At 42.4% G+C, this 16,723-nt stretch overlaps 1 protein-coding gene across 7 annotated transcripts in view; it reads right to left on the bottom strand.

Annotated features, from left to right (window-relative positions):
* Positions 1 to 16,723, bottom strand: part of RAPGEF1 (Rap guanine nucleotide exchange factor 1) — a 165,448-nt gene that overhangs the window by 20,215 nt on the left and 128,510 nt on the right. For 3 of the 7 annotated variants that reach the window (XM_038745183.1, XM_038745184.1, XM_038745186.1), the window contains 3 exons: positions 4,029 to 4,304; positions 2,805 to 2,897; positions 551 to 639 (listed from right to left, as the gene is read on the bottom strand). In XM_038745183.1, coding sequence (XP_038601111.1) covers positions 551 to 639; positions 2,805 to 2,897; positions 4,029 to 4,304 — 458 coding nt within the window. The remainder of the gene's footprint in view (positions 1 to 550; positions 640 to 2,804; positions 2,898 to 4,028; positions 4,305 to 16,723) is intronic. The other 4 variants (XM_038745185.1, XM_038745187.1, XM_038745188.1 and 1 more) reach the window with 2 other exon arrangements.

Raw genomic sequence — 16,723 nt, 5'->3', positions numbered from 1 at the left:
TTTGAGGGCCTATATCTTATTAAGTAACCTATTAACAGTTTAAAACAAATAACAAGGTAATATAAGATTTCCTGTTGCTTTCTTCAGGGTGATACTTAAAATGGATTCTTCTTCCTCCTCCTCCGAGGCCAAAGAGAAAAGGTTGGGTGCCTTCAGTGAAGGCTCACACTATTTGCAGCTTAGTTCTGAAAACTGAACTTGTATCCACCCAGCACTAAATCATTTAAAATCAAAGTAGAAATTGAGGCACTCCCAACTCCAAACAAAGCAGAGTGTACATCCCATCTGTGATCAGAGTGCTCATAACTTGGCTTTATGGTTTTTATTGAAATTGTTTTACTACTGGCACTTTTTGTTTTAACACCACATGGTCAGAACAGGAAAAAAACCCCACATGATTAGACCTACTTAAATACTGAGCCTACTGGGGTTTGGAAATAAAGTATGTGAAATGCAGGACATAGCTAGTGATAGATGTCTCTGGAGGGATCAAGAGATGAAACAAGTTGGGGAGAAGGAGGAAAACATTAGGATGGGTCTCACGTCTCACCTTTCACCACCTTCTCGGCTTTCTTTCCCAGTGGCATTGGTGTGTGTTGAGGAATCTTTAGGGTGCCCATTTTTGGCAACTGGTGATTCCTGGAAAAAAGAAACATCTAAGTTTTTTTTACAGGATCCTGTGCTGGGATTGGTCTACGCTCCCAGCATTTCTGCTCATAAGGGCCTTTTACTACAAATTTCTACTGGAAAATTCAAGATGTGTACAAGTTACCAATGACTACAGTTGACACCCAGAAGTTAATTACACAGGACATTTGGGAACCTCTCCCAAGACTAATATTTTGCCATATGGTTTCCATTAGACACTGTGAAATGACATTGATAGTTATAACACACCTCAGGTGCCAACCTGGATTCAACTACCTTAACCATGTCTCAGCAGATGATTGTAGAAGCAGTGTTGCTTAATGGCTAAGGCTGTAACAAGTTTGGGAGTCAGAAGGATCTGGGTTCTAATCCCGGCTCTGCCACATGTCTACAGTGTGACCTTGGGTCATGTCACTTCACTGCTCTGTGCCTCAGTTACCTCATCTGTAAAATGGGGATTAAGAGTGTGGCCCCATGTGGGATAGGGACTGTGTCCAACCTGACTAGCTTATATCTATCCTAGTGCTTAGAACAGTGCTTGGCACACAGTAAGTGCTTAACAAATACTATTATTATTATTATTATTGTTATTCTAGTCTAAGAAAGTCTTTAGGTGAGTCTCTGGGTTACCTTACTGTGGGTGACAATACTAAAATGAAAGTAACTCAGTTAACCTTACAAATATTTTTGTTACAGTTCCAAATTTCTGACCCAAAATACATGCATAAAACCTCTTCCCCACATTCACCATCTCTCAATGTTTACCTCTTCTCACATGCCTCTGTAACAATATAGTTGCATACTACAATCTGATGTGGTTATTTTAAATGCTAAAAGCTGAGTAGGCTGAACACACTGAATGTACCCACAATGTACCCACAAGAGCCTAAGTGCAATGCAAAGAGAAACACAAACTTGGAACTTAGCCAATTCTTTGAGGGAAAAATAGCCATAAAAGCAAATTAAAATTTTAATTTCATCTGGCTGACTGAAACGTATTCCACAAGGTAAATACATCACTGCAGGAGGTGGCACTGTGCTGTAAGCATCCGGATTCAGATGACCCAACTCTCAAGGAAAAAGCTCAAATCCTGAAGAGATGAGTCTTTGAATATTTCAAGATGAGATGCAATTTTTCCAAAAACTGAGGTCTGGCTTCTTCATTGTGGGCATTTTAAAAAAAAATTCAGTGGACACTTAGGAGGAGTAAGAGTTTGTTCACTTAGAGCCAAGGACCAGACTTTCTGAGAGATGCTCTGAATACTGGTACTCAGTAAATGTATTTGATAATGATAGCCATCTGATGTCGAGAAAACAGAGAATCTGCTATCCTTAAAGGACAAAATTGAATTTTACCATTTAATTTGAACCCTAGAGTGTTCAAATGACTTCTTTCATTCCCATTTGGCAAGAGGGATGACATTTTTTAACCTGAGTGTATTCTGTTAAGCCAAAGCTAAAAGAATGCTTGACCAGGGTGCTGCTCTGCTGGTTTCTCAACAGTACCATATAATGAAGATGGAAATGTTAACTAATTCTCTGCAAGTGGGGTGGGTGTATAAACACGGAGGCTGCTACCTTGTGTGACTCATCCCGCTTTCTTGGAGGAAATTACTAATCTAGGAACTATACAACGTGCTGAGGAGAAGGAAATTGCAATTTGAAAAGGGAAGCTTGGGCTGAAGCAGGGATGTGGGTGGGGAACAATTACTTACTTGATGTTGCACTGGAGAAGAACAAAAGCTGGGATGCAAAGAAAAACCGAACTGGGCTAAATCCGAAGCCGGGACCAATGCCTCCAGAGTTTCTCCTTAGGCATTCAGTACTGTGGTTTTCTACTAAAACCACTCCAACAAGCAGCTCCAGGGAGCACAGCGCATAGAAGCAAATGAATAAAATCACCACCACCACCACCATGAGGAAGCATTCACCCAAACCTGAACAGCAAAGCTTCTTTGGCTCTCTGTCCAAACAGGGTTTCCACGATCAATGCGTGGGAAAAGAATAGGCTACCAAAAACATGCCAGCCAATGGGTCACCTCGGCCAAACCGCTGCCCCTCAAGAGAGGCTTTGAGTAGGCATTTTGGCCCCCACGTGAGCTTAGCATGCACCAAGCAGCCCATTCCCAGCGTTCTGCCTTGTGCAGATTACTTACTCCTTCAGAGTGAGGGAGTTCCCGGTTGCTTTGACCAGAGGAATACAGATTGACATATTCACCCTCACCACATTCCTCACTGGCATTTTCACTCTGGGAGACAGGATGAAAGGAAATATACATGTGATGGAGCCCTCAAGCCTGTGCTAAACTTCAGTGTGAGTCATTCAAGGCTGACCTCAACCTTCCGGCTCCTTTTGTCCAAGAAAACGGATATCGGTGGTGTGCACTCTGCTCTCATTGTGACCCTCTTCCTCTGGGTCGGAGAGCAAGCCGCCAACTCCACCTTTTGGCTCTGAACTCCTACTGGGCTAAGTTTCCTTCTCATTTTCAGGCTGATTCTGAGGACTATTCGGGAGGCCCTGGGAAGCAGCAATCAGCAGGGAGGGGACTGCTTGAGGGCGTGTCGGGACATGATGTCAGCGCGGAAGGAAACCTATTGTAACTGTCCTGTGGATGAATGCATGAACGGAAGGGGAGCCCAGCTATCAAATATAATATCTTTTGTGAGTCAGTGAGGGTCAGTCCTTTTTCCATTTACTTGGATTTCTCCTCACCCTCCTCCACCTTGCCCTTTCAACTTCCATGGCAGCATCTTCACACACTTAGGCTGTGGGTGACCCAACTGGTTCAAAGAGAACACAAGTCCTTGATCTGAAGGCAGTTCAATCAATCAATCGATGATATTTATAGAGCGCTTACTATATGCAGAGCACTGCACTAGGTGCTTGGGAGAGTACAATATGATAGAGATGGTAGCTAGGATCGCTGGCCACTAAGCGTTTATGGTTCAGAGGGTCTGACCCAAGTGAATAAGAAACTGGTTTACAAGTGTTTCTCCTGAAAATGTGTATTAATTGAATATGAATGGCGGTGGGTTTTTTAAAATATCAGGAGCCTGTGAGTCAGTCATCGCCAAATGCTCACTGATCAGTTTAGAGGCTGGGAATTTGGTTCCTGGCTTCATGGGAACTAGTAAAACTGAACTAGCTGGGTCACTCTGCCAGTGTCCTTCACCGTTTGCAGTCTACTTCATATGCACCTTGCTGCCACCTTTCTATCTGCACAAAAACCATCTGATTTTAATGCCTCTAGGTTTGCTGTTAGGAGGGAAGGAGAGAGAAAAGAGGAAAGACGAAAGAGGGAAAAGCACTGATAAAAATGACACTGCTCCTTCAAAAAAAATCAGAGCCCCACAGGAAGGTGTATTTCTGCAGTTCTCACCGAAGACGTCTGGAGGGAATCAGGGAGAGGTTCAGAAGGAAGGCAGACAGATGCATTTCCATTAAAGCGGTTCTCCTGAGAAGAGGAGGTGGGCCCATCCACAGTGCTTGGAGACGGGTTGGCTGCGGTTGGCACCACCACTAGGTCAGAGCTCTGAGAGTGGTGGACAGGCGGAAAATGTGGAGTGGAAGAGGAGGTAGACGACAGAAAAGGTGGAACAGAGGCTTGGTTGTGAGGCACGAAGTCCTGGGAGTAGGATCTAAACACAGACTTATACTTTGGGAAGCAAGTGAAAAAACACAAAAACAAGAGGATGGGAAGACAGGAAAAAAGACAGACAGAAGAAAAAGTAATTAGATTAACTATAGCTGTGAACACTTACAGTCCATCTAACAGGGGTCTGCACTGCTAGGTGTGAAGCCCCGCTTATTCAATCAATTAATAGTATTTACTGAGTACTGTACTGAGCTTTTAGGAGAGTTCAATGGAGTAGATCAGCAAGATCCCTGTCCTCAAGGAGCTAACAATTGATTGGGGGAAGACATATTAAAAGAAATTACTGGTAGAGGGAGCAGCAAAGTATGAGGATTTGAGGAAGAATACACAATGGATTTACTAGACACGATCCCTGCCTTCAAGGAGCTTACAATCTAAGCAGTCAAGGGACTCTCTCTTCCCACCAAATGATGCCTGAATAAGGCATGCCCTATAGGACTGCGGGCAGATTTCCTCAAAGTGATCAAGCAGCAGGACATCAAATAAAATGGGGCTTTCCCATTTTAGGGATAAGTCCATTAGAAGGCAGGTTCTATGGAGCTCAATTATTCCATATTCTGAAGGGTTAGGTGGGGCAGAAGGGTCAGAAACAAAAAGAAGGATAATCACTCTGTATTCACAACACTTTGAAGCATCAGAAAAATTTGAACTAGGAAAGAAGACTTAAATATCATACTTCAAAGCTGAAAAAACAGCCACATCAACTGACATCTCTGGATGCTGTCAAGTGGCTTCTACCTGAAGAGTTACTATAAAAACTTTCAGGGCAGAAAAAATATTTGTAATTTAGAAGTTCTCTACAAATTTTTTCTATGTCCCCTCAGAAAATGAACAGTTAGGCCCCTCTAATCCATGCTAGACAAGGCAGTCAATTGGCGACACGAAGAAAGAAATGGCTTCCCATACTGTTTTGAAGTAGGTTTGCCCAGGAATGTAAAAGAATGAATAAAAGATATATGAAATCAGAAATACAATAAACCCCGTGGTTCCCTTATCTTTCTGCTCATTAGGATCATAGATCTCAGAGAAATAAGGGAAAGGTGAAGAGGAAGAGGTGCCTTTATATTTGGGGTTCACTTGCTTCTCCTTGCTTCAAGGAGCTTACAGTCTAACCAGTCAAGGGACTCTCTCTTCCTACCAAATGATGCCAGAATAAGGCATACCCTATAGGGCTGTGGGCAGATTTCCTCAAAGTGATCAAGCAGCAGGACATCAAATAAAATGGGGCTTTCCCATTTTAGGGATAAATCCATTAGAAGGCAGGTTCTATGGAGCTCAATTATTCCATATTCTGAAGGGTTAGGTGGGGCAGAAGGGTCAGAAACAAAAAGAAGGATAATCACTCTGTATTCACAACACTTTGAAGCATCAGAAAAATTTGGACTAAGAAAGAAGACTTAAATATCATACTTCAAAGCTGAAAAAACAGCCACATCAACTGACATCTCTGGATGCTGTCAAGTGGCTTCTACCTGAAGAGTTACTATAAAAACTTTCAGGGCAGAAAAAATATTTGTAATTTAGAAGTTCTCTACAAATTTTTTCTACGTCCCCTCAGAAAATGAACAGTTAGGCCCCTCTAACCCATACTAGACAAGGCAGTCAATTGGAGACATGAAGAAAGAAATGGTCTCCCTTACTGTTTTGAAGTAGGTTTGCCCAGGAATGTAAAAGAATGAATAAAAGATATATGAAATAAAAAAATACAATAAACCCCATGGTTCCCTTATCTTTCTGCTCATTAGGATCATAGATCTCAGAGAAATAAGGGAAGGGTGAAGAGGAAGAGGTGCCTTTATAGGAGAAGCAGCATGGCTCACTGGAAAGAGCACCGGCTTTGGAGTCAGAGGTCATGGGTTCAAATCCCGACTCTGCCAATTGTCAGCTGTGTGACTTTGGGCAAGTCACTTAACTTCTCTGGGCCTCAGTTACCTCATCTGTAAAATGGGGATTAAGACTGTGAGCCCCCCATGGGACAACCGGATCACTTTGTAAACTCCCCAGCACTTAGAACAGTGCTTTGCACATAGTAAGCGCTTAATAAATGCCATTAATAATACAAATACTAATACTAATTCTAATACTACTACTAATAATAATAATATTTGGGGTTCACTTGCTTCTCCTTGCTTCAAGGAGCTTACAGTCTAACCAGTCAAGGGACTCTCTCTTCCTACCAAATTATGCCAGAAAAAGGCATACCCTATAGGGCTCTGGGCAGATTTCCTCAAAATAATCAAGCAGCAAGACATCAAATAAAATGGGACTTTCCCATTTTAGGGATAAAGTCCATTCAAAGGCATGTTCTATGGAGCTCAATTATCCCATATTCTGATGGGTTAAGGTGGGGCTTCTGTGGACTCCAAACATAAAAGCAAGAGAAAATAGGAATAGCTAAAGCCACTGTTTTGAAGGGGAAAATCCAAACCAGTGCTGAAATCTACTGCATCCAAGTGGGAGAAGTTAATTCTGTCAAATCCTTGCCAAAAATTACCTCATTCATTACTGGAAAATGACTCAAAATTTAAGACTAATTGGTGGCACAATGACTTAAAATAAAATGCTACCTATTTAAAGCTTAAATTGCTCTCCCACAAAAGCCACACAAATTGCTAACACTGCAAAAAAAATAGAGAGTATGGTTTGAGTCTTATTCATATTCAATCTGTCTCATTTCTTTACTGTGGAATAACATTATTACCATAATGTTCACCTGCTTCATTTGGAAGAGCTAATTTTGCTGGTGTTTTCCAGGTGCTTAATGAAAAACTCACTTTTTATAAATGGTAGGGTGAAATAAGCAGCTACCTCCAGAGGTTATTGGTCCTGCATGTACCTGGCCCTGAAAAACTCACTAAGAAACCCACCAATTCCCACTCAGTCCCAAAAGCCAATATTTGTTGTCCATTTTTCAATGGAACAATGACAAAATGAAATAATGAAAGCCCAAATCCAAGTGAGACTGGACTAGTGGTTTAAGATCAAATGCTACCTTCCAACTCATCAAAAGTACTGAGACATAAGACTTTTTTTGGTGGGGAGGGGACAAGGGGAGCCCTCTGGACATTCTGCCCTCAAGTTGGCTTTTCTCTTAACTTTCTGCAGCCTGAATGGATGGGGTGGTACTTTAGTTCCCTCTTCACCCCCAGGCCCCCAATTCTTCAGTGTATTGAAATCACAGGAGCATTACATGTCAGGACCAATCTATACCCAGCTTGGCTCTAGGTTCTTGGACCTTCCTTCTGTTACAGAATAGATGCACAAGCCCCAGGAGCTGTGCCACTCCCTCAGTAATGTTGACAGCTTTTTTCTCTGTTTAGATAAAGGCTCCACTTATATTCTTTTCTTTTCACATGTCTGGTACAAAACGCTAATTCCCCAGTAAGACATTGGCTGACGATATGACCCTGCCTCAGTAGATTCATTCTTCCAGTTTCATCTCCTTTGATATCCTGGCATTTCAATACCGCTTACTTTAGTTCTCAAATCCATGTTCTAAGCTAGGCTTCCCTTTGGAAGGGGCAACACATGGATAGAAGTTGGACAAGGATCATGGGAAGGGAGGGCATCAATGAACTGGGTAGCTCGGCTACATTTTCCAACCATGGCCTTGCCACCATTATTCCTGACTTTCTGACCATAATACTCCTCACTAACTAGAGGCATCTCCACCCTCCACACAATGTAGGTCTCAGTTTACCCCAGATTCATTGAGCGTTTACTGTGTGCAGAGCACTGTACTAAGCGCTTGGGAAGTACAAGTTGGCAACATTTAGAGACGGTCTCTACCCAACAACGGGCTCACAGTCTAGAAGGGGGAGACAGATAACAAAACAAAACATGTGGACAGGTGTCAAGTCATCAGAATAAATAGAAATAAAGCTAGATGTACATCATTAACAAAATAAATAGAATAGTAAATGTTTACAAGGTACTTCAGATACTTCAAGATTGAGGTGGTTTTCTCTGTGAACCTTCAAATCTCCACTGGTTTTGTGTAGTTTGATTTTTGGTTGCATAGGGATGCTGCAGGTGTCAACTGATATGAGACCAGGACTTAAAGCAGGACTCAGGCTGATGCCTCTCCTTGGGGCATTACTTTCTAACAGATGGGTGGATTAGCAATCTCTGATTCAGAAGAAGTCTGTGGCTAGGACACAGTCACACACCTGAAAATATGGGGCTGTGGCAACACAGGAAAGGAACCCCTCCAAGTTCTACACTCTTGGAGATTTTGATGTCCCTTAGAGGCCTATATATAAGAATGAACAAAAATTAAACCTGGGTTAAAACTAGATGAGCCTTCCCACGTGGATAGAATTCTACACTGTAAATGTCTTTCTGGTGTTTCTCTATCTCCAGAAATACCAAACAAGGAAGGCCTTTATTAAATAATGGTATTGCAATAACAGAAATATTCAGAAAGGCCTTAAAACCCTTGCATCAATTTTTTGGATACAGAAACCACCTCGATCTTGAAGTTATAGTGGGAATCACTGCAGAGAACAATTCACATCCTGCATCTGTTTTGCTACTCATGGTTTAGAGTTTACAGACTGGGAGAGGTTGAGGGTGCTGAGGAGAGGAGATTGTAAAGGAAGAAGCTGAATGTTATGGGGAGGGGAGTCAAGAGAGACTCTATCATCTTATAGAAAACCTTTCAGCTAACCCCTCCTTTCTCCTGCAGCTCAGCAAGCCTGTGAGCAACTCTGGTATTCAAACTATGCAGTCATGCTGGGACAAGAGCCAAGCATGAAAATACTTTTAAAGGCGGCAGCAGGGAGTGGGGATGAGAGACTAGGGGTGAACACTACATTCTCTAATTGCCATAATGGATATTTAGAACCTATTGTTGCCCGTCCCCAGCATACCACAGAGGTACAGCGGGGTTTATTACCATTCCAGCTTCTATCAGGTCTGGTCACTATTGAGTCCTCAAAGAAATTTTTTTTTTAGAATTTTTACTCACAGGAAGAGAGAGAGGGGGAGTGAGAGAAAAGGTTGTGCATTTAATGGAATGGCCACAAAACCACCGCCTGGAGTTTATTTTGGAATCTGGCTTGTGCCTGTTCCTCTGTTTCCGACAGCTTCTCCCCAAGTCATGGCCTCTGCAGCAGTGATTTTTTATTTATAGCTGGAGTGAGGCGCTTTGAGCTGCGGGTTTTGTAATGCTATGGGTTGCATATCTGGAGACTTACTTAAATGTTTCTGCCTAATCCTCAGAAAACATGGAAAGGGTTGCAGAAAGAACTCGAGACTTCTGGGGAGACAGAGATGCCTTCTCTAAATTGGGCTTGTTTCAAGCCATGTGACCTACCGGGGCCCGAATGCCAGTTCTAATAATGATAATAATAATAATGGTATTTGTTAAGCGCTTACTATGTACTAAGCACTGTTCTAAGCGCTGGGGTAGATAAAGGGTAATCAGGTTGTCCCACATGGGGCTCACACTTTTAATCCCCATTTTACAGATGAGGTAACTGAGGCACAGAGAAGTCAAGTGACTTGCCCAAGGTCACACAGCAGACAAGTGGCGGAGCTGGGATTAGAACCCATGTCCTCTGACTTACAAGCCCATGCTCTTTCCTCTAAGCCAGCTGCTTCTTCACATCACACACTCTGTACACACAACTGAGAGGTGTTTAAGAGCCTTGCAGAGGCAGGGTCACTCACAGGACTTGGAACGCAAAAGGAGTCATCATGTCAGGCCATGGAAACCTTCCTCAGCTGGAAATCTGGAGAGCAGGTTTCCCGGTCTGCATCACTGTAAACTATGTATTGTGATGATGGGTGTGCCAAAGGAAGGGGCAGGTGAGAGTTGATACACACTTAGGGGATGTAGTGTATAACTAATCAAGGCATTTTGGGAACTTGACCTGTCCGAGGTTCACTAAAATGTCCAGTGAATCATTATAATAATAATAATGATGGCATTTATTAAGCACTTACTATATGCAAAGCCCTGTTCTAAGCACTGGGGGAGGCTACAAGTGGATCAGGTTGTCCCACGGGGGCTCACAGTTTTAATCCTCATTTTACAGATGAATAAACTGAGGCACAGAGAAGTTAAGTGACTTGCCCAAAGTCACACAGCTGACAATTGGCTCCCTCCCTCCCTCCGCACATCCGCCAAGCTAGCTCTCTTCCTCCCTTCAAAGCCCTCCTGAGAGCTCACCTTCTCCAGGAAGCCTTCCCAGACTGAGCTCCCTCTTTCCTCTCCCCCTCCTCCCCCTCCCCCCGCCTTACCTCCTTCTCCTCCCCACAGCAGCTGTATATATGTATACATGTTTGTACGTATTTATCACTCTACTTATTTATTTATTTATTTATTTGTTTATTTATTTATTTGTACATACTTATTCTATTTATTTTATTTTGTTAATATGTTTTGTTTTGTTGTCTGTCTCCCCCTTCTAGACTGTGAGCCCGCTGTTGGGTAGGGACTGTCTCTCTATGTTGCCAACTTGTACTTCCCAAGCGCTTAGTACACTGCTCTGCACACAGTAAGCGCTCAATAAATACGATTGAATGACTGAATGAATTGGCAGAGCCGAGATTTGAACCCATGATCTCTGTCTCCAAAGCTCATGCTCTTTCCACTGAGCCACGCTGCTTCTCACAGATCATTGAGAGGCAGCGTGGCCTAATAAAAAGAGCACAGACCTAGGAGTCGGGGATTTGGGTTCTAATCCAGGCTCTGCTACTCGCCTGCTTTGTGACCTTGGGCAAGTTGCTTAATGTCTCAGTGCCTCAGTTTCCTCATCTGTAAAATGAGGATTCCTCCCCCCTGAGATTGTGACAGGGACTTGCAGGACTGGGACTGTATCCACTTGGATTATTTTGTATCTTCCCCAGGGCTTAATACAGTGCTGGGAGCATAAAACACTTAACAAAAATCCTAGTTATTATGGTTACTATTAGCATTATTGCAAGACATAGCATGCTAAGTGTTAATCTCTTCTTGGGCATCCTCTGATGTGTCATCTATATATACAAGCGCTTAGTACAGTGTTCTGCACATAGTAAGTGCTCAATAAATACGACTGAATGAATTTAAAGCGTCCACAGACAATGGAGAGCAAGGTCAAGGATCTTACAGAAACCAGCGGCTCTCTGCCTTCTGAGACAAAGCTGCCCTGAGGATCAATCACATCGACTAAAATGTTTTCGCACACTGGTTGAAAGTGGTAACACCCCCTCCACCTCCCCACCTGACAACAGCGAACCAATTCCAACTTATTCGGAGAGTGACATCGCTCCACCTTCCCACTGGCTCTTTTATCAATGGCAAGAGAGTAGGTACAGTTTTATACTGGTAAGGAGGATGTGCAGCAGATTTTTCAGAGTAAAGTTCTGTGTCCCAGATATAATTAGAAATTCCACTAATTCTGCTAATTCCCGGAAGACTGGGTGACATGTGGCATGTCACCAGAGAGGAATGTCCATCTGCCAGCAGCAGTGTCACTGCCACAGGAAACCTGACCTTGTACCAAACAGCTCCCTAGTTTCCCCCAGGACAGAACCTTACAGAAAAGCAATTCCCAAGTTGTGCCACAGAGGCTGGTCTCTTCAGTCCAAGCCCTGTCAGGAAAAGAGGGCTAAGAAAAAGATGGGCCTGGCACCAGCAACAATGGGACCTCGCTTGAGAAAAGGGGAAACCCCTTGGTTGGGCATTTTGGATAATCTCGGCTCTGGCCAGACTGCTGATCTCCCTACTTTGGTAACTGCTTAGCGAGATAAATGAGCTGCCTAGTTTTCTTATCACTGGGTCTTCCATGTTCAAGTTCTACTGATTTAACAATGAAAAATATGATTAAAAGAAAATGCACTGAAAGAAAACTGCTTTTATTTGCTCGACTTCGATCTCATCTTCCTGAGGGAAATATGTAAGAAAAAAGACTTTAAAAAACACCCACAATCAATGGTATTTTTTGAGCGCTTACTATGTGTAGACCACTGTATTAAATAAGTACTTGGAAGAGTACAATACAACTGAATTAGCAGACACGTTTCTTTCCCATAATGAGCTTTCCAAAATGGATCCACAGGCATTTTATTTCTTAGAACAAGGATCCTTTCAACTAGATGTACTAAGTTCTCAAGTAAATGGTGGCATGAGTTTATTTCTTTTGGACAGAAGTTTGCAGATTTGTTTTTCTTAGAGATGATGGCCTTTCCTTGGGCATGCTCAGAGATGCTGAGGCGATGTAAGATACTTCTAATAAAAGACCCCAGATCTGTATGTGAGGAAACAGGTGGCAGGGCATTCTCTGAACATTGAGGGATTTTCAGGTTCCAAGTCTTTAGTTGCTCATCTCAAGAACAGGCCCAGCATTATGATCTGATTTAGCTCAGGTTAATTACAGCTTTGGCTGCTGCTGTGTTAAACTGAAAATCCTGTTCATGAGCCCAAGTCCTTGACAAAACAACAGAGTCTATAATTGCAAGAGAAACAAGGTCAATAAATAGGTAATGATTTTAGTTGTTTTGTGCTTATTTTATTTCTGTTCAGTGAAATGCTGGATTTTTTCCACATTTCAAATCTTTCCTGGAACTATAAAAAAAGTTCACAGTTACCTTTACTAGTTAATGGTACCTTCCAAATAAGTTCCGGAAGAAGCAAATTCCTCATGTAATTTCTCAAATTTATTTTAAGACTGTTTGGGAATTCTAAGAATAAAAGCTACAAGAAGCATAACAAAAGCATTTTGGCTTAGGGTATTTTGGGGAGCAAGGTGGAGGACTAAGGCTATTTTTAGTATTCTTTTTCTCTGGGATCGTGTTTTGCAACTTGAATCTCACCCATTTTCCTTACAAAGCAACAACAACATAACAATTTTGTACCCAAATTTCATGTCGAATTGAAGTCCTCGGAGTGTACCAGGTACAGTTTCAGGAGAGTCAGTACCGTCTCTGTTAAGTACTGACTAGCGTGGCTTTAGTGGAAAGAGACCAGGCTTGAGAGTCAGCGGTAATGGGTTCTAATCCCGGCTCCGCCACTTGTCAGCTATATGACTTTGGGCAAGTCACTTAACTTCTCTGTGCCTCAGTCACCTCAACTGTAAAATGGAGATTAAGGCTGTGAGCCTCACGTGGGACAACCTGATAAGCTTGTATCTATCCCAGAGCTTAGAACAGTGCTTGGAACATAGTAAGTGCTTAACAAATACCGTTATTATTATTATTATTATTATTTATTCATCAACTTCTTTCCAATACTAATAGATTTAATAGGAAATAGAGATGCTTAAATTCAAGCCGAGAAATCTGAAAACCCCATTTCTTAGATGGCATAGGAATGAACAGAAAGAATGGGGATTTGAATGGTAGACTCTGGACCGTAAGCTTGTTACGGTCAGGGAACACATCTGCTAATTCTGTTCATTCATTCATTCATTCAATCGTATTTATTGAGTGCTTACTGTGTGCAGAGCACTAAACTAAGCACTCTGTGGTATCATACAGCACTTAGTATGGTGCCCTGCACATAGAAAGCGCTCAATAAATACCACTGACTGATTGGTACAGAGCCTTTGTGAACGCTCTATTTAAAGAAATGATAGGCTATGCTTTAAAATACAAAAAAAGAGACAAATGTGTCTCATTGCCCAAATTTCAGTAAGAAATCTCCCTCGATGACTCAGTATTCTTCTGAATATTAATGCCACCTACTTGTTTTAAATAACAAACTACTCTACCTAGCCAGGCTAAAGAGAGGATTTTAACAGTATTTGTTAAGCGCTTACTATATGGCCGGTACTGTATAAGCAGTGAACACTGCAAGACTATCTTGCGAGCCAAGGCTTTTCAAGATAATGGGAGTTGAGAAGACCAGTGAATCTTATTTTTGGTGAGGTTGACACAGGGAAGAGGAAAACAAGGGCAATTTGAAGATAAATATCCACAAACTGTTGAGCCACCTGGGCTTTATCTTTCCTCTTGAAGCTACGTTGCCTAAAGTAAAACTCAGAGGCAGTAATAAAAAACAAACGGCCATTAATAAGAAAACACGAACCATTTCCTCTTAGGACTTGGCTGAGCACAAATGAATAGATTTGACCTTGTTCTCTTGGTGAGAGCCTGAAAGTGAGACTAGTCAAGACATCAACAGTGAAGAGCTCTGCAGGTGGAGAAAACCACCAGGATCTTATCAAGATTTCCACACTGCAAAGTGGCAATACTACTGATATGGCTCACAGCTCTGTTTCATGAAGGTCAGAAAGCAAGCAGGGGAAAGTAGCACCGGAAAAGAAAAACTATGAGTGTACCTTGCGATAAAATGCTGCAGCCTACCCCTACACAGTTTAAATTCAAAATAATCCACCAAATCAGGTCCAGGTCAACAATGAAGTGAGTTAGGGAAAGTGCATATTTGAGCAGAGGGCACTGCTAGAGCACATTATAAGATCACTCTTTTCTGCTGATCAGGAACAAAGCAGCCAGGATGAGGTTGCCTCAGTTTCCTCATCTGTAAAATGGGGATTCAATACCTGTTCTCCCTCCTCCTTAGATTGTGAACCTCATCTGGGTCCGGGACTGTGTCTGCCCTGATTATCTTGTGTCTACCCTAGTGCTTAGGGCAGTGCTGGGCACAGAGTAAGCACCCCACAAACACCAGTATCACCATCATCATCATCATGAGACAAAATAGTGCCAAGTTACCCTGGAAGAAGAGGTCTGCTGGGAAAATGGGGATTGAAACATGTCACCAGTGTGAACTGTTAGGGAATCACACCTACCTAAAAAAGGTTCACTCCTTGTCACTCAGGCTGGATTTAGGACCAAAAGCATTTTCTTTGACCTCAAGACTTCTGTACCTCCCTTTTCCTCAATTTCTTTCTCTCTCTCTGCTCCTTTGTCATTACAATATTTCAATATTCCAGGCCCAGTGCTAGGATTTTACTGCAGACCTGATGCAGGTTTCCTGTTGAAATACCACAGGGCCAGTGTGCTTCTAAGGACACTGCTGGCAACAACGATGATGGTCCTACTGCAGAACTGGGGGAAAACCAATCTCCAGTGGATCTGACTTCAGGACAACCATCAGTCCCCTCCCTTACAGAACCAAATGCTGATAAACTGGAAAATTACAGTCAATCTGCACTCGCCGAGTAACAACTGCCATTTGAGAAGAAGTTTCTTGAGGCAAATTTCCAGAAATTTTGCATATGAGCATCAAGTCACCCTGCCAGCTGGTGGAAGACATCTGCCTTTCAGATATGCAATTACAACTTGCACAAAATAGTCAAGTTTTTTCTAAACAGACGTTGTGGGCAAGGAGAAGCGGCTGCCTAATATTTGCTCAAGTTTTCTACTGCCCACTTCCTAGATAAAAGAGGAGAGTAGTTGGGCCCTCTGGCTTCCTGTTTAGTAACAGAGTTCCCAGAACCAAGGGGATATAAGCATCCCACAGATCTGCTTTTTACCCCTCAGACTTAGCAAGTCACACTGAAAAATCAAATTCGTTAGGCGGGTATTTAGGAGGGATTACTGCCAAAAAGAAGATGATTCTCCCTAAAGAGTGTTCAGAACATCCTACCCTTAATGGGTGTCTGGAGGGAAATGAAAAAAAATAAACGTGCCTAGACAGAGGCACAAGCTGATACATGATTGGGAAACACTAGTTGATTGAGGGATTTGGCAGTACTGTGGAAACACCCACTCTTGAGAAACACAAAACAGAAAGCCTGCGGAGCCATCCTGATCTCCAATTCCATCACAAGCTGAGCTTTAGAGCAGCCCAGAGAGTAGCTGCTCAGGGAAAAATCATTTTTTCTTAACAAGTACTCCCTCAATAACATAAACATGGTTCAGATCACACTGCAGTCAAGGATCTTGCCTCCAGTAGCTTGCACATAATCAAAAAACTTATGAGATGGGAGGGAGAAGGGTGTTTCTTAAAGGAAGGAAAGGTAGACATATTCTTTATCCTCATTTCTGATTATTAGAGAGATTTCTGCCCTATTTTGATCCTATATGGCTTACTAAACTGATCTCTAACAGAGAGCTTACGAATTATGCAAAGGTTGGATTTGGGGGAGCTGCTTTTAGGGTCAAAAGGCACTAAAGAAACTTCCAAGTCTGGCCCACCTGAATCCAAACTTGAGAAAAAAACAGCTGCCTTTGTGGCAAGGCTGGCATTTAAAGGTGGCCCAATCATCATCATCATCAATCGTATTTATTGAGCGCTTACTATGTGCAGAGCACTGTACTAAGCACTTGGGAAGTACAAATTGGCAACATATAGAGACAGTCCCTACCCAACAGTGGGCTTGGTAACAGCTGCAGCAGCAAAGGTAAACGTGAATTTGCATGTACCTTTTTGTTTTTATTTCTTCTCATTTCAATTCAGCTCAACAGCACAGGAAAGCAAAACAAAAAGAATATTAAAAGATGCTTTCACTGCCTCCCTTCCCTCT

This window comes from Tachyglossus aculeatus, chromosome 4 (genome assembly GCF_015852505.1).
Source record: "Tachyglossus aculeatus isolate mTacAcu1 chromosome 4, mTacAcu1.pri, whole genome shotgun sequence".
Lineage (NCBI taxonomy): Eukaryota > Metazoa > Chordata > Mammalia > Monotremata > Tachyglossidae > Tachyglossus > Tachyglossus aculeatus.
Note: the sequence above shows the minus strand (reverse complement) of the source record. Positions and strands in the feature narration are given on the sequence as shown.